The sequence below is a fragment of the Pimephales promelas genome, chromosome 8 (assembly GCF_988280905.1).
Source record: "Pimephales promelas chromosome 8, fPimPro1.hap1.1, whole genome shotgun sequence".
Taxonomy (NCBI): domain Eukaryota; kingdom Metazoa; phylum Chordata; class Actinopteri; order Cypriniformes; family Leuciscidae; genus Pimephales; species Pimephales promelas.
This window is the reverse complement of record NC_142776.1, coordinates 6,381,817-6,406,945: the sequence shown is the minus strand read 5'-3', so window position 1 is coordinate 6,406,945 and position 25,129 is coordinate 6,381,817. Positions and strand designations below refer to the sequence as shown.

Sequence of the window (25,129 nt, the reverse complement as noted above, 5' to 3'; positions counted from 1 at the left end):
CATCCAAGATGTAGGTGTCTTTGTTTCCACAGTATTTTCAATTTTGATATTTTTAGATATCAAACCGTTGTTGTCTATCAGTCATATAATGGAGGTCTATGGGGTCCACCTCAAAGAGCATGCACAGAGAAGTCCAAATTAAACATGATTTAATGACATTGATGGCCTAAGACACAAAACGAGCAGTTTGTGTGAGAAAACGAACAGCATTTATTACTTGTAAACACAGTCTCGTATCGCTTTATTTAAATTGTCCACTTTAAACATTCTTCTAACTATAAGTTACAACAACATTTCAACAAGCAGTCGTTAGAGTAATAGTAGACTGTCTGCTTAAGATCTGCTAACACTTTATTTGTATATTCCCCAACAGACATTCTACTGACTAAGGCCCTGTTTAAACGAGAACGCTCGCGGGTGAAAACGTAAAAATATTTTATCGGATGTGCCATTCGTTTACACGGCGACGGCGTTTTTGAGGCTTAAAAACGCAAAAAAGTGAAACCACTCTCCAGAGTGGAAATCTTAAAAACGCTCCACCGCCGCGTTCCCGTATAAAGGGTAAAAACGCAACGCAAAAGTCTGCTTGACAGTGAAGGTTGTACGTTGGCACGTGGACTTGGTGTTGTTGTAGTATGCACTCCTAGCCGCCTGGAGTGCATATACATTGAATTTCACACACTTTTGCGTCACCATTTGCACGCGGATTTCCAACACAAAACGCTCGTCTAAACGCAGAATAAAAAGTGATGACGCAACGCCACTTTTGCGTTTTCTCTTCAGAATCGTTTCCGTGTAAACATAGCCTAAGTAACTTTGCAAGTACATGTTAACTTGCAAATAGATTTAGATGTGCTAAAGTTGAACTTGATTGACTGAAGTCGTAAAGAGAAGGCCTGTTTTGAAGTGCGCCGAGAATCCAATGTAAGATGCTTTCATTTTGAAGGTGTATGTATCCTCTGTTCCCTTTGATACCCTACATGGCACTTAATATAAATAATAAAAATGGTGTTTGAAATGGATTTTTTAAGTTGCAGAAGGTTATCTGATGTCATCTGACAGTGGTTAATACTGTTTACCTGCCTGCCTGAGGGCCAGTCGTGGCATAATGGTTAGAGACTCTAACGCGAAAGTTGCTGGTTTGATTCTCAATTCCGGCAGGAGGAGTGAATGAACAGTGCTCTTTTCCCCTTTAATATCCATGACTGAGGTGCCCTTGAGCAAGGCATCTAACACCCAGTCCCTCCTCGGCTGCCCACGGTTTGCAGTGTGTGTTGTTCACTACTCACTGCTCTTAATGTGTGCGAGGACAAATTCCAAATATGGGTTAACATTCTTGAACTTCATGTCACGTCACTTTTAAAGTTAACAGTTTTAACAAATTAAGACTAATGTTCAATCTGGAACTCACTGTTATAAGTTCCTTCTAGTATAATATTCAACAATTAAAAAGACGACATCTATCAAATATAAACATGATTAATAGACTGTAGACATCATTTAAACTAAGAGTCCTTCTACTGTGACCTTTTTTTCCAAAATGTCCTCGGCACTGGGAACACAAGGCAGATGAACCCAAGGGTCATGTCTCTTCAGAGTCGACCTACTCGCAGGAAACGGGCCCCCTGCCCTGATTCTAAATCCAGATCATCTTGCATGTTGACTTCATTTGTGTTTGTTTTGTTGAGTCATTATTGGGCATTTTCAATGAGGCTGCATGTAGAGGCCCCACAACAAAACCTGAAAAAAAAACTGTTATAGTATTGAATAGACATAAGGTGATCTTTACAGGCGATATCATTGTTTCACGTCTGTGTGATACTAAAACAGCTGTGAAATGTGAGGATGTTAAAATAAAATGGTGTTGATGCAATGTGTCAGTGTGGGAGGCACCCTCAGATACTGTCTGTAAACTTCCTCTGAGCGTGGAATAGGAAATTGAAGCCATTTAAACTGCTCTTGGGCAACTGTTGCTAAGGCACGGAATTCTCTAATGACATCAGGATGTTTCCGCATTGGCCCAACTTTCCCATGAAGACACTTTTTTAAGCCGTCTCAAAGCAAAGTTTTTTTATTATCAAATGATTCATTTGGGAATAACCACCCAAAGTTAAAACACATGGGCTGTTAAACTGGTAAAATCGCATTGATTGTTAAAAACACTGATCTGAAGCAAAAATATACTTGTGTTTTCCCATATCTCTCATCTAATTTCGTGAACGGGAATTGTCCAAAACTTCAATCACCATTTGGTTACATTGTTGGCAACAGTGACTGTGATCATCATGAATTGTACTATACCTTATCATAGATGGTAAAAATCTGTGGATTTACAAACGTTGCTGTGTAAAGTTCTCCATTAAATGGCTTTAGTGATCTGAGGGCTTCTTGCTCCTGCCAGAGATTCAGCCCTTCGGCTGCACTGGCCCTGTGGATCCCAGACTCGGTTTTCCTAATATGGAAATGTTAGCGTGTCAGCATGAAGGCTCAGTAATATCTCTCTCGTATCATAGAAGGCGCATTGTGCACTGTAAGCTCTTGTAACAAAGTAAATTATCGATGTTTAAAGATATAACATTTTGTTTAATTTCTGTTTTTTATGTCGAATGCATGCATATTTTTTAAAAACTCAAATCATTTTGGTTACGCTACCATTTAAAAGTTTGGGGGTCAGTAAGATTTTTTTATTTACCTAGTATTATTCAATGGAAGAAAACACAGTTTTGTCATTCAGTGTTGTTTTTTTCCTAGTGGTGAATCAGGTGCTGGAAAGACAGAAAACACCAAGAAAGTCATCCAGTATTTGGCTGTTGTGGCCTCGTCCCACAAAGGCAAGAAAGAAACAAGCGCTGTAAGTATGAACGCTCTGGAAAAAACTCTTTCCATCTTTGTTAACCTCTGTCTTCTCCTCAAGCCAGTGCTGATGGGTTCAGTCATCATTTTTATGCTTTGCCCTTGCTTTGACCCTGTTCCTTCAGATCAGAGTCTGACATTTTGAATCCTCTAATAATGACTTGAGTAATGATGTGAAAAGGTCATATTGTGAACAGATAAGAACACTTTTTCGGTTTCATATTCCATTTATCGCAAGATTATAATACTGAAATATTATTTGCTGTTGAGCCTTTAATATCTCAAGGAAATCAAGACTGGAGAACCAGTGAATGCAACAGAATGCCCTTTGTCCGCATTCATCTAATGACAATTTCCTTAATAAATTTCCTCAAATAGCAACAATCAGGACAACAGTTTGCCTATGTGAGTAAAAAGGATTGTGAAAAATTTCTTCTTGTGTGGGTTTGAGAGTTTGCATGCTTGAGTTTCTCACTGAGAGTGACATTAGACTAGTCTTACATGGAGGGACCATCTGAATAAACCACTTGTATGGCTACTGTTCAAATGATTGTAGACAAACAGTGTGCCTAAGTGTTCGCATGGTGTTTTTAAAAAAAAAAAAAAGATTATACTAAAATAATAATATCAAGATTATGTCGTTATAGCACGTGTGAGCCATTCCCCCATCTGAGATGTGGTTAACTTTTTCTTTGCCAGAGCGGATGCCTGGCATTGAAACTGTCTGTCTGAGCACAGTGTGTGTGCATGCCAATATATAGCCTTTTGAAACGATCTCATATCCTTTCCCGTTTCTCCTTGATCACTTGCATCATCTGTCAAGCTCATATGTGTGGGCATTAGGAATATAAATCCCACCTCAATGTAGATCTGCGTTTAATGTGTACTTATGACACAGGAAACAAAAATGCGGAAATTATAGCTGTTTTTATGACATTTTATGCATAACAGCCATGCATATGAGCTTAAAAGGGATGCCCATAGTAGTTGTTCTTGGTTCCTAAAAAAGTAGTTTCGTTACTTGAATGCACTACTTCGAAAATTACTAAACTCTTCTTCTACATACTAGTCCTCTTTAAAGTTCAAGGTTGAAATGATTAGTTCTTCTTTCAGTTAAATGTAATTAAGGTTAATTGCATGTAAATGAGAGAGAACACCAGAGTATGTGAGTGGAGTGAAAACTCTACACTGGGTTTTCCATTTCCCGCTTGTCGTTCATTCTCCACTCACTGATGAGAGAAACTCGCTCCGAGTTTACATTATTCTTCTATTGTATTCCTTCTGTATGTTTTTTAGCATCATGAATATTTAAGATGATCCATTAGTGGATTCGAATTCTGAAGAAGATTCGATTTATAGTTTAATGTTAGAGGAACACTTGGTCGACAACTTTAAATTTCCCCACACTTTGTCATTTTTTATTTTTGTCTGATAATATTTCACAAATCCCATCTTTCTTTCCTTTTGAGTGCATAATAGTCTATTAAAATAGTTTAAAATGTGTTGAATTCTTATTATGTAATTGCATTGTGGGATATTATGTTCATTGTCAGCCATAGAAAACATGAATGCCCTGACTTTCAAAAATATCGCAGCTCCACTCCGCACCACTCACATACTCTGAACGGCACTCTATGGACCAATGAAACTGTCATCTGTTAGTTAATGTGCCTCTCTCTCTGCCCTGAGACCAATGAAAGAAGCTGTCGAACTTATCCGAGTGCTTTAAGAATGTTTATATAGTCTTTACTCTGTCCTCTTTCTTCCCAGCAATCTCTCTGTCAACAGTCTCTCTGTCTCCATCATTCTAAAAGTCCCTCTTTCTACTTCTTTTCTAGTTTACTTTACTTTTCTTTGTCAGTGTCTGATGCTATCAGGGATCTTCTATCCTTCTCAGCGGCAAGCTGCCTCTGGTAGATATCTTCTTTTTCTTTTCTTTTCTTGTTTTGATGCTCAGTAAGAAAGTAACTGAGAGTCTGTGTCATGGTTAAAACTTTTTTCTGCTTCATTTAAGTCTAAAAATTAGAATGTATGGCCCTGTTTACACCTGGAATTAAGATGCGTTTTGGTCGATCGGATCACAATTGGACAACCCTAAATACAGGCCTAAGGTAAATGAGGTCTCAGGTAAACGATGTCTAAAATGCTTGGAGCTTGTCCACTTTCAACCACTTCCATAGCTGGGGCTTGTAGAAAATGCATTTGACCGGATTGCTTTCATCGTGTAGACGCTCATGTGGTCGTATGTGTTCAACCAAGCCACAAAATACCGTCTACTGACTTAATACGTAAACATTTTGTGAAGCTAGTCCGACAATATTTAAACTTTGTCGGTTGGAGACCCAAGTTTGCATGGAAGAGTAAAAACTAACCAAGCACAATGTTGTCTCACCATTCCTGACATCTAACATGGGTTTTAGCGTTAGAGCAGAAACGAAAGCTGCTGCTCTCCATTTGTTTTCCATTGTCTCTGGTCGTGTTCCGATGCAAATTGCTTATTTTGTCCAGTCGATCGAAATATCTGAAAAAGCCAATACATTTACCAGCCTATAGACCCTCCCCTCGAAGAAATCTGGACAAAAGTGGTTGAAAGTGGATACAAGAGAACAAAACGTGATCTGATCAACCAAAACGCATCTTAAAGGGATACTCCACTTTTTTTGGGAAATAGGCTCATTTTAAAACTCCTTCAGGGTTAAACCTTGGGGTTTTACCGTTTTCGAATCCATTCAGCCGATTTTCTGATATTTAGAAGAATATCAGTAACCAGAGAGTTTCTGGTCTCATTGACTTCCATAGTAGGGAAAAAAAATATACTATGGAAGTCAATGAGACAAGAAAGTCTCTGGTTACTGATAATCTTCTAAATATCAGGAAATCAGCTGAATGGATTCGAAAATGGTAAAAACTCAACTGTTTAACTCTGGGGGAGTTGTAAAATGGGCCTATTTCCAAAAAAGTGGAGTATCCCTTTAAAACCAGGTGTAAAACAGGGCCTGATTATGAAGTTAAATGACACCAATAGCTTTGTGAACCAAATGCAGCACTATTCTCTCTAAGAACTTGGTGTTTCATCCCAGATTAACGTTTATCCTGTTAAGTGAACTCTTAAAGGCCTAATTGAGATCCATTTCATGAACCCTATTAAAATGTCCTCTCTCCCCATGCTTAGTATTCCACACTGACCTCAACTGCTCCTCTTGATATCCTTGTATGAGGTGGGCATACTTGGCAGGCTTGAGATTTGGCAGCTAATAGAATATCACTCTTTAGATCTAAGGGGATTATGTCCATCTAAATTGACATGACCTACTTTGTTTTGCACTGTTGAAGGTACTTGCATCTTAAATACTGCTTCAGGCCTTTGAAGAAATAATTTGCACCTAAATGCATTAAACTTGCCAAACATTTATAATTAAATGTTGAATTGTCTACTCTAAAGGAGAGCCTTTTCATCTGAGTTCTTTTGTTTTATTCCAATCTTCTGGCATGTCCTCTTCTCATTTTTTCCTCCTTGACTTGTTTTCTATGGATTGGTTCTCATTACGTTTTAACCCTGGTACTGTAGGGTGAGCTGGAAAAGCAACTACTGCAGGCCAATCCAATTCTAGAGGCCTTCGGTAATGCCAAGACCATCAAGAATGACAACTCTTCCCGATTCGTAAGTTTGCAAATGATATATGATAGCAGATGTAACTAGAATGACCAAGACTGTTACTAATGTATGGATTGACAATCTTTTCTTCACAGGGCAAATTCATCCGCATTAACTTTGATGTGACAGGTTTCATAGTTGGAGCCAACATAGAGACCTGTATCCTTTAAGACTTAATATATAGGCCATGTTAATTAAACAGTTAAATAATTAAAATAATGCTGCAGAATTTAACCTTAATGTCCAAACCACTTCAGATCTGTTGGAGAAATCTCGCTGTATCAGACAAGCAAAAACAGAAAGAGCCTTCCACATCTTCTACTACATGGTAGCAGGAACAAAGGACACATTACGCGGTAGATTTTACAATTTTTCAGCTTGACTAAATTCAGAACTGACATTCTTGCTGGGATCCGTCATATGATTTTTATTCTCTATTGGCAGAGGAGCTTTTACTCGAAAACTTCAGCAAGTACCGTTTCCTCTCGGCTGGCCATGTTCAGGTTCCAGGCAACCAGGATGATGAGATGTATGATGAAACCATGGAGGCCATGGATATAATGGGCTTCACTGTTGAAGAAAGAACAGGTATCAAATAGAATAAAATATACACATGGTATACACGTTTTCCGCTTATTTTTACAAACATATGAGCTAAGCTCAAAATGAAGAGTTTTGGAGTCTTTGAAAAGATAATCAATTCTCATAAATGTTATTTCTTTTTGTCAGAGGTCCTCAAAGTAGTCTCAACTGTGCTGCAGTTGGGTAACATTGAGTTCAAGAAAGAAAGGAACCAGGAACAGGCTACCATGCCGGACAACACAGGTCAGATACCTTTGGGAAAATGGCAAATGAAAGACATCTCAGGCTCAAATCATTATTACAAACCTAAATGACTGTTGAAATGTGTCTCATTCTCAGCTGCTCAGAAAGTTTGCCATCTCCAAGGCATTAATGTGACGGACTTCACAAGAGCCATTCTGACGCCACGTATTAAAGTGGGTCGTGAGGTTGTGCAAAAGGCCCAAACTAAAGAACAGGTGAAGAGAGAGTTTATAGTTGTGGAATTTGTGTTATGTTGCTCAGGGACAGGTTTATAATCAATAAGATGTTTTTTTTCCTTTTCAGGCTGATTTTGCCACTGAAGCCTTGGCTAAAGCTATGTATGAACGTTTGTTCCGTTGGATCCTTCTAAGGGTTAATAAGGCACTGGACAAGACGAAACGTCAGGGTGCCTCTTTCCTGGGGATCTTGGACATTGCCGGCTTTGAGATCTTCGAGGTTTGGAAAAATTAAAAAGAAAGAATTCAATTTGGTAAACAACATCTGTAAAGTGTTTGTGCAAATGACATCTACTGTATTTCTCCTTTAGGACAATTCCTTTGAGCAGCTCTGCATCAACTACACCAACGAGAAGCTTCAGCAGCTGTTCAACCACACCATGTTCATCCTGGAGCAGGAGGAGTACCAACGTGAAGGCATCGAATGGAACTTCATTGACTTTGGGCTAGATTTGCAACCTTGCATTGAGCTTATTGAAAGGCCGGTAAGTTTTTGTGTGTGTTCTTTGCTGTTTTGAACTGAACCAACTCCTTCCTGCACAAATTTGCATGGTGACCAATGTCTTTTCATTTAATGCATTTGGCTTGATGGCTTGTATCAAATTCTTTAGGCTGAAATGATGATGTCTTATTTTTACAGTGCGTAATGTCACTCACTTTTACTGAATCTCATCCACAGAACAATCCACCAGGCATCCTGGCTCTGTTGGATGAAGAGTGTTGGTTTCCAAAGGCAACAGATGTTTCCTTTGTGGAGAAACTTTGCAACACTCATGCTAATCATACTAAGTTTGCTAAACCTAAGCAACTGAAGGACAAGACAGAATTCTCTGTGCTTCACTATGCTGGACGGGTGAGTTTTGAAAGATACATTTACTGATTTACATGTTGACTGTATCGTGATTAGAGATGGGTATCGTTAAGTTTTTATCGGTATTACTACTCTTACCGATACCGCTTATCGATCCGGTACTTTAACGGTATTCTTATCGGTTCTTTTTGGTGTTTTTTTTTTTTTTTTTAAATTAAGAACACAATTAAACTCTATATTTTGAAATGTAAAATAGAAAAAGCAAAACGAAGAAAAATATATATTTTTTATAAGAAAAAAAAACAAGTACAAACACAAGAATACAATTAATCAAAGATACAAATTATATACAAAGTGCTTTAATTTCAGGAAGGTGTACTAACATATCTTTTCAGGTAATTGTTTCTGTCTGAAAAGAAACCTAATTTAGTAATCAAATATAAAATAGCACTGTATAGTTTATCATAGAGAGATTAATGCTTATTAAATGTAAAGTTACTCATTCAAAAGCTGTGAGTGATTTTCTCTGCCTTTTGTTGTTTGATTTGCATTAATGGCTGAATCGTCAGCACGTTTAGGCTATTAGACTGCTGCCCCTTTAAGACCGAGAGCAAATCTAATCGGTAACTGAATCATTTTCTCCCTATTATTTACGTCCATTTAAGACATAATTGTGTTTAAGTGAATAAACTGTGTTTAAGTGAATCTCATAGCTGGTCATTTTGACATTTTTATGTATATTTGATAGTTAAGGATACACGAAGCCCAAAGTGTAGGCTTCTTTTCTTGTCTCGTTGCAGTCATGAACAGCAGGCTCTTGCGCAGGCTTTTGTGTTTTTAATAGCCATTTTTTGATCTTGCAACAGTAGAAGACAGCATTTTGCAACAATCGCCGATCGTGCTGATTCTGACGGTACGTTTGGGTTTTAGGAACTTCCTAATAGGAAGAACTGACAGCGCTCCGCAGTGCTGTGAAGTAGGCTAAAGGAAGTTAAGCTGGACAGATCATGCGTCTTGCTTTTTAACGGTTTTATCTCAAATATCTTCTTTTTATAATCTTTGGAAGCCGAAATACAAAATACATTAGAATAATATCCCACATCTAAAGTGTAACCACGTTGAATGTTTAGTTCTGTCCTCATTGTCACTCATTAAGCAGGGCTGTCGTGTTGCGCGTGCTGTGGCTTTGCGTGAGAGATCGCTCTTTCTCTTCTGAACTGCGAATTTCAAATTTGCATCACAGACAAATGGTTTAATTAAAATATAGTTTATATATAGCAAAGGCTGGCGATATAAACATGTTCAAGATAACGTCTTTATAGGAATGATAAATCATTTTTACCTTTATTGTATGTAACGTAATGTATCATTGGGCACAGTTAATTCTTAGCGAATTCTTCACTCTGTATTGAATATTATGACCCAAACCTACTCTCGCTCAATTAGGTGGACTACAATGCCACATCATGGTTGACCAAGAACATGGACCCTTTAAATGACAATGTTACATCACTGCTAAATAATTCCTCCAATCTATTTGTGCAAGATCTGTGGAAGGATGGTCAGTATGAGCTTCTTATATCTCTTAAAATGTCTAAAAACTAAATATACAGTTGATAAAAATGGTTGCAGACCAGTCAATTGCGACCACTGAATTATTGGTGTATGTTCTCACTTTTTTTGTTTTGCTTAATCATAGCAGAATATTGGGAAGTATGACTGAGATAAGAATAATGGCTGATATCCTCTATATTTTCTGTTTCTCAGCTGACCGTGTGGTTGGATTGGAAACCATTGCCAAGATGTCAGACAGCTCTGCACCTAGTGCCTCTAAAACCAAGAAGGGGATGTTCCGTACTGTGGGTCAGCTTTACAAAGAGTCTCTGGCCAAGCTAATGACCACATTGCACAACACGCAGCCAAACTTTGTCCGTTGCATTATCCCCAACCATGAGAAACGGGTAAGTCACTATTGCACACCATGTTAAAGGGATAGTTCACTTTGAAATTAATTTTTGATATGTTTTAGCTTACCTCAAGGGCATCCAAGATGTAGGTGTCTTTGTTTCCACAGTATTTTCAATTTTGACATTTTTCGGTCAAACCGGTGTTGTCTATCAGTCATATAATGGATTTTTAGAAATAGATTTTTAAAAACTCCATTATTTGACTGACAGACAACAACGGTTTGACCGAAAAACCAATGATTTTTGGGCAATAGAGTATATTATCAGACTAGTTGTGTTAAAGGTACATTTTTCACCTGTAGGCAGGAAAGCTGGATGCCAACCTGGTTCTTGAACAGTTGAGATGTAATGGTGTGCTTGAAGGTATTCGTATCTGCCGCCAAGGATTCCCCAACAGAATTGTCTTCCAAGAGTTCCGGCAGCGGTGGGTAGCTCCTTATTTTTGACTTTATCTACCTGCATATCAACTGTAAAACCAGTATATAATACACTAGAACAGTGCTTCTCAAACCTGTCCTGGGGACCTCCTACAACTGCACATTCTGGACTGGCCTGGCCTGACTCTACTCACTAGCTCATAGACTTGCACTGCGTCTGAAATCGAATACTTCCCTACAATTATTAAGCGAAAAACAGTACGCCAAAAGAGAAGTATTTCCGAATACGTCGTAATCGAGAAAAAAAGAAGGTGCAAAGTCACCGGATGACCTACTACTTCCCCTGAGACTCTGAAGTGTGCATTTGATTGACACTTTACTATCCCTGTGAGACCATGGGGGGAGATTTATGAATGGAAGTGAAGCGGCGCAGCTGACTAGTAGGTCACGTGACATTAACAACATGGAGGATGTAGTACGTCCAAATTTCATTCATACTACCCATATTCATACTATATAGATCGTACTTTTTAACGGTCAAAAAGTAAATTCAAATTGCAATGTATACCTTCTCAGACACTACGCAATTTTGGATGCAGCGTTGAAATGGGTGTATCCAATGAAGGAGACATACAAAATGAGTTTGAAAAGCACTGCTCTAGAATCACATTGAAAGATGGGAAAAAAACCCCATCCCAACCTGGATTTAGATTTGTGTTCCAATACAAGTGTGGTATTTCTGTTGTGCCAAATATATTGCATGGTACAGGTAATTGTATCTTATGCAATTCTCTTTATTCTACCTTTTACGTACAGATATGAGATCTTGGCAGCGAATGCTATTCCAAAGGGCTTCATGGATGGCAAGCAGGCCTGCTGTCTCATGGTAAGATAATATACAATGAAATCTTGTTAAAGAGCATCATACAACAATAATGATGTAAAAGTTTTTTTCTTATACCTAACCCTTTCTGTAGATCAAGCACCTGGACCTGGACCCAAACCTGTACCGTATTGGTCAGAGCAAAATCTTCTTCCGCACAGGAGTCCTGGCCCAGCTGGAAGAGGAGCGCGATTTAAAGATTACGGTCATAATCATTGCCTTCCAGGCGCAGGCCAGGGGATTCCTAGCTAGAAAGTGAGTTAAATTGACAAATATAGTATTTTTCAAAACCGTATTATGCAATTTGAGTTATTCTTATTTAAAACCGTGTGTAGGGCCTTTGCTAAGAGGCAGCAACAGCTGACAGCTATGAAGGTGATCCAGAGGAACTGTGCTGCTTATCTAAAACTCAGGAACTGGCAGTGGTGGAGACTCTTCACCAAGGTGAGACATTACTTAGCAATTGAACAATGTAACTATAAACATAGTTTTAATTCCCTGTGACACAACTGGTTGAACATGGTGCTAACATGCAAACAATTTGTTTCTAGCAAAAACACTTGTCTAAACACATTTCCCTCAATGCCCACAGGTAAAGCCTCTCCTGCAGGTGACACGCCAAGAGGAGGAGATGAGTCTGAAGGATGAGGAGCTCCAAAGGGTGAAAGAATCTGCACAAAAATTTGAAGTCGAGCTAAAAGACATTTCACTAAAACACACGCAGGTATGCTGACATCCCGACGTTGTCCTTCTACACGAAATGCCATTTCATTAAACACTGATTCCAAACAATACTATCCTTCCATCTGCAGCTTACGGAAGAAAGAAACCAGCTCCAGGAGAAATTGCAGGCTGAGACGGAGCTCTATGCAGAGGCAGAGGAAATGAGAGTACGGTTAGCTAGCAAGAAACAAGAACTTGAGGAAATCTTGCATGAAATGGAGGCCAGATTGGAAGAAGAGGAGGATCGGGGTGCAGCCCTACAAATGGAAAAGAAGAAAATGCACGACCAGATCAGAGTAGGTTATCGTCTATTGGTTTTCATTCACAGGCAATCAGTGCTTTTCCGAATTCTGTCCTTAGATTAAACTCTACTATTTAGTCTCTCTCTTATCTCTCAATGAATCTTCTAAGGATCTTGAGGAACATCTTGAAGAGGAAGAGGATGCTCGTCAGAAGCTGCAACTGGAGAAGGTTACATGTGATGCCAAGATCAAAAAGTTAGAAGATGATATCCTGATGATGGAGGACCATAACAACAAATTACTGAAGGTTTGACTTCAAACGAGATGGCATATTTTGGCGGTGGTGGTGGAAATTTTGGTGTACTCAATTTTAAGTACTCTGTTTGCAGGAGAGGAAGCTTCTAGAAGAAAGGGTAGCAGATTATAGCTCAAACCTAGCTGAAGAAGAAGAAAAATCCAAAAACCTGACAAAGCTGAAGAATAAGCATGAGTCAATGATCTCAGAACTGGAGGGTTTGTCCATCATGTACCTTTGATATATAATGTTTGTCTGGAAATCAATCACTTTAATGTCTGATTACTAAATGATTCAGTTAGTGATAATATATGGGTTTTTTTTTTATCACAGTGCGCTTGAAAAAAGAGGAGAAGACTCGACAAGAGCTGGACAAAGCCAAGAGAAAGTTGGAGGGTGAATCAAATGACCTTCAGGAGCAGATTGCTGAACTTCAAGCTCAGATTGCTGATCTGAAAGCCCAGCTTGCTAAGAAAGAGGAGGAGCTTCAGGCTGCACTGGCACGGTATACAGATATTCAAAATTCAAATTGCCGATTTTTCATTTATTATGCTAATTTGGAGGTGCTATCATGTCATATTTCACAAACCTCTCTGCATTTACATCAGAATGGAGGATGAGGCAGCTCAGAAAAACAATGCACTGAAGAAGATCAGGGAGCTGGAGGGACACATCTCAGATCTTCAGGAGGACCTAGAGTCAGAGCGGGCTGCCCGGAACAAGGCTGAAAAGACCAAGAGAGACTTAGGAGAAGAGCTTGAAGCTCTCAAATCAGAGCTGGAGGACACATTAGACACCACAGCTACTCAGCAAGAGCTCAGGTAATTATGAACTGATTTTTAATCTGAAGTGCATTTAATATATTACACATTGAGAAACGGTTTACTAGACACCATTGACCTGATCGCTTTGTTCAGGGCCAAACGTGAGCAGGAGGTGACTCTTTTGAAGAGAGCCATGGATGACGAGAGCCGTGTCCACGAGGCTCAGGTGCAAGAGATGAGACAGAAACATACCCAAGCATTGGAGGAGCTTACAGAGCAGCTGGAGCAGTCCAAGAGGGTAGGCCACCATATCTTCTGTTGGCATCTTTGGCTTTCTGAAGTATTGAGTAAATGCAAATATATATACAAAATGCTTCTTAGGTGAAGGTAAACCTGGAGAAAGCCAAGCAAGCTCTGGAGAAGGAGACATCAGAACTTCACGTGGAGATCCGTTCTCTCGCTCAAGCCAAACAGGATGGGGAACACAAGAGGAAGAAAGTGGAAGGACAGCTTGTTGACCTGCAGTCTCGCTTTAATGACAGCGAGAAGCAGAAAGCTGAGCTGGGTGATCGGGTCTCTAAAATTACTGTGAGTGATGGTGGAGGATGTATTATTAGACATGCTCATAAGTCAAGGTTTTTGATCTCAGAGCAAACACCGTGTGTTTAATGCGGTTCTTTGACAGGTGGAACTGGAGAGCGTTACCAACCTTCTTAATGAAGCAGAGGGGAAGAACATAAAGCTTAGCAAGGATGTGGCAAGCTTGAGTTCTCAAGTCCAAGATACACAAGTATGTGCTATGTTATGGAGTGTTTTTTAATCATAGCTTTAAACCAGAAGCTTTAAGCTGACACAATTATTTATCGATGTGGAAAGGGTTTGAGTTGTTGCTTAATGTATTTTGGATTTTGACTCTGACGTTTTTAGGAGCTGCTGGCTGAAGAGACGAGACAAAAGCTCCAGTTCTCGACCAAACTAAGACAAATGGAAGATGAGCGCAATGCCCTACAGGAGCAGCTTGAGGAGGAAGCAGAAGCAAAGAGGAATGTGGAGAGACATGTGTCCACATTGAACATTCAGGTAAGGTTAGCGATATTAAGGTAAACAATGTGTGGTCTTGCTCTCTTCACACCCCAATATTTACCTTTTGAATATCCTTTGCGTCCACAGCTCTCTGACTTCAAGAAGAAGCTGGAAGAAGTGTCGGGTAATGCAGAACTTTTAGAGGAGGGTAAGAAGCGGCTCCAGAGAGACCTGGAGGCATCCAATACTCAGTTTGAGGAGAAGGCAGCAGCCTATGACAAGCTTGAGAAGACCAAGAACAGACTGCAACAGGAGCTTGAGGACACACTGATGGACTTGGACAACCAGAGACAGCTGGTGTCCAATCTTGAGAAGAAACAGAAGAAGTTTGATCAGGTTTCTGATTATCTCTTATTGTGCAATATGTCTACTTAATCAGTGACTTGTTTTTCCATTGGGTGTGGACATATCTTCACTTCTACTTTTTTCTTTCAGATGCTTGCTGAGGAGAAGAGCATCTCTAATAAGTATGCAGAGGAGCGAGATCGTGCAGAGGCGGAGGCCAGAGAGAAGGAGACCAAGGCTCTGTCTTTAGCTAGAGCTCTCGAAGAAGCTCAAGATGCCCGTGAGGAGTTCGAGAGAGCCAATAAAGCCCTTCGTGCTGAAATGGAGGACCTGGTCAGCTCCAAAGATGATGTGGGCAAGAGCGTAAGTTCAGAGTGTAAACCATTAAACAAAGCAATCAGAACAGAAGCAAATCTTCCAAATTTCAATCAAACTCAATTTCAAATTTTAGGTGCATGAGCTTGAGAAGTCAAAGCGTGGCCTGGAGGCTCAGGTAGAAGAGATGAAGACTCAGTTGGAAGAGCTGGAGGATGAATTACAGGCTGCAGAGGATGCAAAATTGCGTCTAGAAGTCAACATGCAGGCTCTAAAGGCGCAGTTTGAGCGAGATCTCCAGGGCAGAGATGAGCAAGGGGAGGAGAAGAAGAGGCAGTTGGTCAAACAGGTGCAGTACCTCTTCTTCGCACACACTGTGACATCCACATCCATGTGTATAAGGGTTTAAACGAACATCTTTACCAACAGGTGCGTGAGCTGGAAACTGAACTTGAAGATGAGCGCAAGCAAAGGACTGCAATAGCTGCTTCCAAGAAGAAAATGGAGGGAGACATAAAAGACCTTGAGGGCCAGATTGAGACATCTAACAAGGGTCGAGACGAGGCGATCAAGCAGCTCCGCAAGCTCCAGGTGAAAACGAAATTTTATACATGGGTGAATTTTAGGGCTGGCCCCCCCTAAAAGTCATTTTATTATTTGGTTAGTCGCAGTATGTGAAGGACAAATCTTTAACAGCTGTTCTTTGTGGTAAATACAGTATGTCAGCCAGGAAATCCAAACGTTCACTTTTTCCTGACAACAGCGGAAACAACTTAAAAATCTCCTTCATTTTCGGTCATACAGATAAGAGTAATATATTATTTGATATTGTGTAAATTCACAATACAAAGAAAAGGTTGTGCCTTTGTAAAATAAAGAAAACGCACAGGATGTGCTCTCTGCCGTCTCTGTCTCTGTGAACTGGAGCGTATCACAAAAATGAACCGAAACTCAGCGTATTGACCTCGCAGACCTGAGAAACATATCTAAAGAAAGCTTGAAATGTCTACTTAAAAAGTTCCAATCGAAAAGATATATTCTCTGCTTATATAATCCATATGAAAGGTATACCTCTCTTAAGACGCCTCCACTAAACTGCGACGATGGCAAGACAGCATTGTGAACTTGACACCGACACTGACACACAAAAAAAATTCCTAAATAATAATTAAAATGTCTCCTTGCTATTTTTTCAGACACATTCAAAATTATAGGCTACTTTTGCCGGTGCTTTTCGGTAAACTTTATACGTGCGATGGAATGGGCTATATCTTATATTAGGCCTATATTTATTATACACTCATTATGGATTAGTATTCTCCATATGAATTTATTCTCCATATATATTTAACTAATTAAATTAATATAAACATTAGTTGACTAATGGCTTAAATGAATGACTACTAGTCGACTAGAAAAATCTCAAGTCGGGGACAGCCCTAGTGAATTTATTGAACTCTCATTATAAATGTAATAGTTTTTAGTAATTATTTAGGTGTTTTACTTTTACTTTGGTGTGAATACTTTAGGCTCAAATGAAGGACTTCCAAAGAGAGCTTGATGATGCTCGAACTGCCAGAGAGGAAGTTTTATCCAGTGCCAAGGAGAACGAGAGGAAGGCCAAGACTTTGGAGGCTGAACTTCTACAGATGCAAGAGGTGACACACTGAACCAACTAATATATTATTTCCGAACTAATACAGTTCTGGATTATTTGAATAGGCTAGAGTTTCCCAACTAAGGACTCACAAAACCCCTATGGGTTCACGATGGAACTGCAGAGGGTTTGATTGTGATAGAAATGCAAATACAGAAATAGTATATTTTGGAAATAAATTAAAAAGAGTGATATAGATCAGTTTAACAATAACAATGGAACATAACAAAATAAAAAATTGTGAAACTCATTGTATTTATTGAAATGCTTGCAATACTTAAAATCTTAAGGGGCAATTTAAATTATGTAAAGAAGTTTAATGGGTTTGCATGATCATCTCACCTTGATTATTGAAGAGTTCAGTTAAATTCTTTGAATGTAGGACTTTGCTGCAGCTGAGAGGGCTAAAAAGCAGGCTGAAGCTGAGAGAGATGAACTGGCTGATGAGTTGGCCAGCAACACATCTGGAAAGTGAGTATGACAACATAAAATATCACAGCGATATTCTAATCCTGTGGAATTTATTATGACACTCTGATATATTGACTTCCGTTGGAACTTGTGGTTCACTGTTACAATTAACAGTAGACATATTTTAGTGTGACTGTTTGTATGGGAACAGAGTATATATCACTTTTTAGACATTCCAGCACAGATTATGAAGCGAAACATTACGGCAGAAATGTGCTCTAAGCACATTCTGATTTAAACTGATGTGTGGCTTGACTGAACCTCAAAGGTCTGCGCTGTCTGACGAGAAGAGACGGTTAGAAGCGAAGATTCAACAGCTGGAGGAAGAGCTGGAGGAGGAGCAGGGCAATATGGAGATGCTCAATGACAGGCTAAGGAAGAGTACCCAGCAGGTACATGTATTATATTATGGAGCCATGACCATCTGTGGCAGATATCAAGAAAAATTTGATACATTTTGATTTCAAAACTTTGAAAAATATATAAATTATATATTAAAGGGTTAGTTCACCCAAAAATGACAATTCTGTCAGTATTTACTCACCCTCATGTTGTTCCAAACCTCTATGTGTTTATTTGTTCTGCTGAACACAAAGGAAGATATTTGGAAGAATGTTTTTATCAAACAGATCTCATTCCCCATTGACTACCATAGTATGTATTTTTTACTATGGTAGTCAATGGGGAATGAGATCTGTTTGATTAAAACATTCTTCTAAATATCTTCCTTTGTGTTCAGCAGAACAAATAAACACATAGAGGTTTGGAACAACATGAGGGTAAGTAAATACTGACAGAATTTTCATTTTTTGGGTGAACTAACCCTTTAAGTGAAGGTGTAAAATGTGTAGCCAACACACTCATCAATGGAAATGCCATTACAGAGACTTTGTAATTTGTATGAAAACCGTGTCATTTGCTCAGCTGTTTTCTACATCCTTCAGGTTGACCAGCTAACCAACGAGCTCCAGGCCGAACGCACCACATCCCAAAAGAACGAGAGCGCCAGACAGTTGATGGAGAGACAGAATAAAGAGCTGAAAGCTAAACTCCTGGAGATGGAGAACCAAGTTAAATCCAAATTTAAGTCCTCAATTGCTGCTCTTGAGGCCAAAGTGGCACAATTGGAGGAACAAGTTGAGCAGGAGAGCAGGCAAGTAGTTAAGGGGGAGCAGAGAACGGTTAATAGAAATGAAAAAGATTTCACACATTGAATTTTTGTGAGGAAATATATGTATTCATGTCTCATTCATAAATTGTTTGTAAATGTGTTTAATAGTTAATAGCTTAATAGTTAAAAGTGTTTAATAAATATTTCTTTTGAAAAGTGCTATACAAATTAAATTTGATTTAATACTGTGTTCAAAATCAATACATTTTTAAAGGATTTTTTTTACAATGTAAATGTTTTCCAGAAAATCTTTTAATAATTAGTTTTAAATACACAAATAAATAAATAAACAAAAAGCCTTAAGTAAAAAGGCTTTATAATGGTAAACAACATTTTTCAATAATAATAAGTATTATATTATATACTTTAACCCTTCATATTAACATAAAATACTTTAACCACCAAGTCATATATTCATATACTACCACTAGTAAGATATTGTATTGTATTTATTTATTTCTCCGGTCAGTCATTTTGAGATCATACTGTATGTCATAGATCATATGCAAAAAAAAAAAAAAAAATCCTGTACATAATACAAAAAAACCCGCAAATACATAAAAAAAAAAAACAATGAACAAAATAGAAAAGGAAAATGATTTTTTATGCTAATAAATATATTTATGAAAGAAATACCTTTTGTTTAAAAATGTAAATAATAAATCATTAAATAGAAAAATAATACAACAGATGATGAAAAATAAATAAATAAATGCTGTTATTTTAAACTTGCAATTATTAGTCCTAAATAAATATCACAGTTTCCACAAAAATATTAAGCAGCAAAACTGTTTTCAATAAGAAATGTAAAAAAAAGTGATTTTGAAAACTGATTTTTTTCTTTCTAATGCAGAGAAAAGCAGAACACAGCAAAGTTAGTTCGTCAGAAGGACAAGAAACTGAAAGATATTATGACCCAAGTGGAGGATGAACGAAAACAAGCAGAACAATACAAAGACCAGGTTAGCTATACTCTGTCCTCTTTCCCCATAAATCACACCAACAGTCAAAAGGAAAATGACTTTATAACTATATTACAATGCTGTCCGTGCTTGGGCTGAAAAGTGTTTGTTTTTCACAGGCGGATAAGGCGAATGCTCGCGTCAAACAGTTGAAGAGGCAGTTGGAAGAGAGCGAGGAGGAGTCCCAGCGAATCACTGCGGCCCGCAGGAAGCTTCAGAGAGAGCTGGATGAGGCCACAGAGACCAATGATGCCATGAGCCGTGAGGTCAATACCCTCAAGAGCAAACTCAGGTACGAAAGACATGGCGTCTAATGTCAACGGGGTTGAGCACAACAGGAAGTAGTGAAATCTTTGGGTAATGAATAAACTTTTAGCGCTTGTTAGCGTAGCCCAAATCCCTTCCTTTTATAAACTGCAAACCGAGGATTGTCTATCTCTGTTGCAGAGGCAATCCTGAACCCACACAGTGATTATCCAGGTACCTCTGTGCTCAAAATTTGACACAGAAGATGTACTCTTCACAAATCTTTCCTTTCACTTTTCACAAATATATTTCCTGCTTGCAAGAGTGAAATATGGTTTATTACATATCTTTTAACAATCACATGTCAGTTTACTGAAAAATCTCTAATCTGTCATCATTTACTCGCCCTCATGTCGTTCGAAACCCATAAGCCTTTCGTTCATCTTCAAAACACAAATGAAGATCCCTCTTGGAATCTCTTCTCTTCTTTCATGCCGTGTGAAAGCGAGACAACCTGTCACTCACATGAGATCGACCAATACCAAACCACAACAAACCAACCAATTCCTGATAGACTAAATCGAATTTCGATTTACATTATATACATATATCACTCAGATATATGTCAGTGAAGAAAAGACTATCGCAACTTCCGTTTCATTCCAGCAATAAACATACTTGTGTGACGTGAAAACAAACTTTTTTGGTTTTCTCACATCAAGCATGCAAATTTGAGCGTTGATGTTTATATGTGACGAACTGAAATCTTTTCATCATATAAAGCGTTCACCCCTGGATTAAACCGCTCAATTTATATAGATTACTTAAACAGCAGAAACAATTTATTGACCAATCAGCATCCATGACCAGATCTATATTCAAAGAATTGTATAATTATTATTAATGATGGATTATTATTATCCTCTAAATCCTAATTTAATGCACTTGATGGAGGGCTCATTCTTGCACAGTCTTCAATATTTTTCAGACTAGCATATTACACCATATTTCCCTCTTCCGTCTCAAAGCATGGTTCAGTTTTTTGAACCAACCTCATTTAGCCTGTTTACAGGTTTACGAATGAGGTTTTAACGCTGCCTTTAACCTTAACAAATCTTTCCCGATATATCTGATTCTAATTTCCACTGTAAAGGAAGCGTGTGGCTGAATTCTGGCGACTGATCTACACATTAGTATGCTGTTGTAGAAGTGACATCGCTTTTTCTCACATATGTGCTGTTACTGAAATTTTTAACATCTTTAAAGGGTTAGTTCACCCAAAAATGAAAATGAAGTCATTAATTACTCACCCCCATGCTGTTCCAACCCCGTAAGACCTTCGTTCATCTTCGGAATACAAATAAAGATATTTTTGATTGAATCTGAGAGCTGGATCAGTCCTACATAGACTGCCTAAGGGACTGGCTCTTGACGGCCCATAAAGTCATTAAAGAAAAGGTTTAAATATTCCATGTGCCTACAGCGGCTCAATTATAAGTTTATCAAGCGACGAGACTACTTTTTGTGTGAAAAAAACATAAATAACAACTTTATTCGACTATTCCATTACTTCCTTATGGGCGCATGCGCGAGAACTGAGACGAGGACGTTCTCATTCGACCACTTCTTGTTACCGGCTGCTCACCGCTTAGGAGTTTTACCGCCCCCTACCGTATAAGATGATGTGCTGATATAGCTGGAAGCGCAAAACTTTCTGTTTACAAGCAGAGGAAGATGCGCGCTGTACATACGCTTTTCAATTAGCGTATTTTCCGCACTATAAGGTGCACTTAAAAGCCTTTAATCTTCTCAAAAAACGACAGTGTTCCTTATAATCCGGAGCGCCTTATATATGGATCATCATTTTATACGGAAGGTGGCGGTAATACTCCTAAGCGGTGAGCAGCCGGTAACAAGAAGTAGACGAATGAGAACGTCCTCGTCTCAGTTCTCGCGCATGCGCCCATAAGGAAGTAATGGAATAGTGGAATAAAGTCGTTATTTATGTTTTTTTCGCACAAAAAGTATTCTCGTCGCTTGATAAACTTATAATTGAGCCGCTGTAGGCACATGGAATATTTAAACCTTTTCTTTAATGACTTTATGGGCCGTCAAGAGCCAGTCCCTTAGGCAGTCTATGTAGGACTGATCCAGCTCTCAGATTCAATCAAAAATATCTTTATTTGTGTTCCGAAGATGAACGAAGGTCTTACGGGGTTGGAACAGCATGGGGGTGAGTAATTAATGACTTAATTTTCATTTTTGGGTGAACTAAAAAAAATTTGCGCTGCACTTGGCAGATTGCATTGGTCATTATGGAGATGATCCGGCTGGATCGGTGTTCAATGTATTTGGAATTGCGCTCAAATGCTAACTTGCCTTATTTTTTTGCAGTGAAATACTACAATAGTAATTTAGGGTTTTTTTTGCTATTTTTTTGTAGGAATAATAATATAATTATTATGTTGAAGCCACACTGAAATAATCTAATCACAAAATTTTGGCCAAATTGTGCCCTACAGAAAACATGGATTTTGTTTAATTACATTTTAAAGCATTATAGAGCAATTTATTTATTTATTCAGAAAAATCACAACATTTTTAAAATTGGTATTTTTTCCCAAAATCGTGCAGCCCTACAGGTAACAGTCATCTCACAGCAAAAAGGTCCCTTGTTTGAATCCCACCTAGAAGTTTTCATGTTCCCCTTGTTGGGATGGGAACACTTTGGGTGCTCCACTTTGGATGGATGGATGGAAGACAAATTGAGCATGTTGGGAGTCATGTCAAATTGCTGTAGATCACACTACAAGATAGTTCACTGGAAGTTCAGAAATAAAATCCTATTTAAAAAAAAGTTATATCACATTGACTTCCTATGGGCTTCCTGTGAACAGTTTGGGATTATGTAATTGGTTCCTTGGTTCAAAAGGGTTTGAGAAACTTAACTTGCTGCTTATGGGCTAAACTACATTGAAAGTTTTGTGTTTTATACTAAGATTTGCTGTAACTTTTCAGGCGAGGCAATGAGCCATCATCCTTCAGCAGTTCAGCGAGGCGCTCTGGAGGTGGCAGACGGGGAATGATTGACAGCTCTGATGCTGCAGAGGATGATGCGGACATGCAGAGTGACTACAACGGAACCAAATCTACTGAATAAATGCCTCTTACCATGCTGTCCAAACATGGTATTCTTATCCTCTTATCAGAGAACCACAATTTTCTTTTCCAAAGGTCATTATTTAGATCATAATTATGTTTCGTTTGACTGCAACAAAGCACTGCTGTTTGACCAGGCATTTGCCCCATACATGATTTAATAGTTTTTTTTGTTATATTATTTACACAACCCCCAATTTTACATTGACCTCTGTGGTTGCAAATATGCTCATGTTCCAGTATAGCACCATGAGACTTATGTATTCTTTTTTCAGGCTCTTTAATTATTCTTAAATGTATGAATGAAACCTGGTGGTCCTAACACCTAGTTTTTGATCTTGGGTAAAAGACCATCTGTATTTTTATGTCTCAAATTTGTGTCTCAACTGCGGGTAAATGGCTGTTCACTGTTTTGTACTGCATAATTGTCCTTGAATATACTGCACTTTCTCATTTATTTGGTATATATCCCTGCAATGCATACAGCTCAGACAAGTTAGACACAAAATTGAATTTTGGATACATTGACTGATTTTTTTCTAACATTAAAATGATCCGCTTTACACATCCTGGATAAAATAAATAAAGGTGTGTGTTGTGCCAGAAGTGTAATTATATATCATGTAACTATTATATTATCATACAGTCAGGTACCTCGGAAAACTAATTTTCTATAGCATTTTATGTTCCCTTTGAATGTTTGCTAGAAGTATTATATATAAAACAAAAGATTTTAACAGACAAATATTGTGGTTTTCGTTATCCTATATGACCCTGAAAGCAACCAAATACCATCCTATCGACAGACAATGCCTGTAAAAGAACTTTTATAAATGTAAACAGTATATAAATTTTATTTTTCCAGTAATTTCACTTGACACAATCTACAGTACATTAGGAATTACATGTCAATGGATTAATTCACTTTTATCTACTTTTATCTATACATTTGTGAAACCACATGCACATGAAATAAATTCTGAAAAAAAAAAAATTCTTGTTTTTTTTGTTTTTACATGTCAAAATGCCATACTTTAACCTTAAAGGACACCATCAAGCCTTAAGTATGATAACCTTTAACTTACTAAAATACGTTCAAAAACTTTGGCTAACGTAATAACGTACTGTTTTAAAATCATTATTTGCAGCTCAAACAGCACTCTCAAAACAATGGGAGTTATTATTAAAGGGATAGTTCACTTTGAAATAATTGATTTATATGTTTTAGCTTACATCAAGGGCATCCAAGATGTAGGTGTCTTTGTTTCCACAGTATTTTCTATTTTGATATTTTTAGGTCAAACCGTTCTTGTCTGTCAGTCATAAAATGCAGGTATATGGGGTCCACCTCAAAGAGCATGCACAGAGAAGTCCAAATTAAACATGATTTATTGACTCGTAAATGTTAGTACACATTGATGGCCTAAGACACGAAACAAACGGTTTGTGTGAGAAAGCAAACAGTATTTATATAGTTTTTACCTCGTGTAACCACAGCCACGACTAAGTGATCTGAGGGCGCGGGCGCTTCGGTCTGCGCGAGGGCGCGGGCGCTTCGGTCTGCGCAAGCGCCGGAAGTGATCTCTCGTGCATGTACGTCACTCACTGTTTGCACAGAGATTTCAGAAGTGTTACCCGAGGAAATTGCAATGGAAGACAATTTCGATATATCAACAGACAAGAGATCACTTCCAGCGCTTTCCGGAGCTTGCGCAGACTGAAACGCCCGTGCCCTCAGATCACTTGGACGTGGCTGTGGTTACAAGATGTAAAAACGATATAAATACTGTTATAAATAACGATATAAAAACTGCTCGTTTCATGTCTTAGGCCATCAATGTGTACTTACATTTACGAGTCATTAAATCATGTTTAATTTGGACTTCTCTGTGCATGCTCTTTGAGGTGGACCCCATAGACCTCCATTATATGACTGACAGACAAGAACGGTTTGACCTAAAAATATCAAAATTGAAAATACTGCGGAAACAAAGACACTTACATCTTGGATGCCCTTGAGGTAAGCTAAAACATATCAAAAATTAATTTCAAAGTGAACTATCATTTGACAAAACACTTGCTGCTGCTTTAACTTCAATGTTTCTCTTGGCCGTTTTTTTGCTGTTCTTGTAAATCAACACATTCATTG

The 25,129-nt window shown here is 38.3% G+C and overlaps 1 protein-coding gene across 3 annotated transcripts in view; it reads left to right on the top strand.

The window, feature by feature from the left end:
• The window catches only part of myh11a (myosin, heavy chain 11a, smooth muscle), a 33,366-nt gene extending 9,783 nt beyond the window's left edge, over positions 1-23,583 (top strand). Inside the window, exons 5-43 of one of the 3 annotated variants that reach the window (XM_039663801.2) lie at positions 2,752-2,851; positions 3,232-3,258; positions 6,422-6,514; positions 6,604-6,667; positions 6,766-6,864; positions 6,953-7,096; positions 7,238-7,333; positions 7,430-7,548; positions 7,637-7,789; positions 7,881-8,054; positions 8,249-8,422; positions 9,827-9,941; positions 10,148-10,341; positions 10,650-10,771; positions 11,541-11,610; positions 11,702-11,862; positions 11,943-12,051; positions 12,200-12,331; positions 12,420-12,626; positions 12,742-12,879; positions 12,962-13,085; positions 13,201-13,372; positions 13,476-13,688; positions 13,785-13,929; positions 14,013-14,219; positions 14,317-14,421; positions 14,559-14,711; positions 14,802-15,050; positions 15,150-15,362; positions 15,451-15,663; positions 15,744-15,905; positions 16,844-16,972; positions 17,354-17,442; positions 17,711-17,834; positions 18,387-18,595; positions 19,467-19,575; positions 19,695-19,867; positions 20,023-20,055; positions 22,840-22,954. In XM_039663801.2, the coding sequence (XP_039519735.2) occupies positions 2,752-2,851; positions 3,232-3,258; positions 6,422-6,514; positions 6,604-6,667; positions 6,766-6,864; positions 6,953-7,096; positions 7,238-7,333; positions 7,430-7,548; positions 7,637-7,789; positions 7,881-8,054; positions 8,249-8,422; positions 9,827-9,941; positions 10,148-10,341; positions 10,650-10,771; positions 11,541-11,610; positions 11,702-11,862; positions 11,943-12,051; positions 12,200-12,331; positions 12,420-12,626; positions 12,742-12,879; positions 12,962-13,085; positions 13,201-13,372; positions 13,476-13,688; positions 13,785-13,929; positions 14,013-14,219; positions 14,317-14,421; positions 14,559-14,711; positions 14,802-15,050; positions 15,150-15,362; positions 15,451-15,663; positions 15,744-15,905; positions 16,844-16,972; positions 17,354-17,442; positions 17,711-17,834; positions 18,387-18,595; positions 19,467-19,575; positions 19,695-19,867; positions 20,023-20,047 (5,305 nt within the window). In that variant the 3' untranslated portion in view covers positions 20,048-20,055; positions 22,840-22,954. Of the gene's footprint in view, positions 1-2,751; positions 2,852-3,231; positions 3,259-6,421; positions 6,515-6,603; positions 6,668-6,765; positions 6,865-6,952; positions 7,097-7,237; positions 7,334-7,429; positions 7,549-7,636; positions 7,790-7,880; positions 8,055-8,248; positions 8,423-9,826; positions 9,942-10,147; positions 10,342-10,649; positions 10,772-11,540; positions 11,611-11,701; positions 11,863-11,942; positions 12,052-12,199; positions 12,332-12,419; positions 12,627-12,741; positions 12,880-12,961; positions 13,086-13,200; positions 13,373-13,475; positions 13,689-13,784; positions 13,930-14,012; positions 14,220-14,316; positions 14,422-14,558; positions 14,712-14,801; positions 15,051-15,149; positions 15,363-15,450; positions 15,664-15,743; positions 15,906-16,843; positions 16,973-17,353; positions 17,443-17,710; positions 17,835-18,386; positions 18,596-19,466; positions 19,576-19,694; positions 19,868-20,022; positions 20,056-22,839 lie in introns of all 3 variants that reach the window. The other 2 variants (XM_039663799.2, XM_039663800.2) reach the window with 2 other exon arrangements.
• The last annotated feature ends 1,546 nt before the right edge of the window (positions 23,584-25,129 follow it).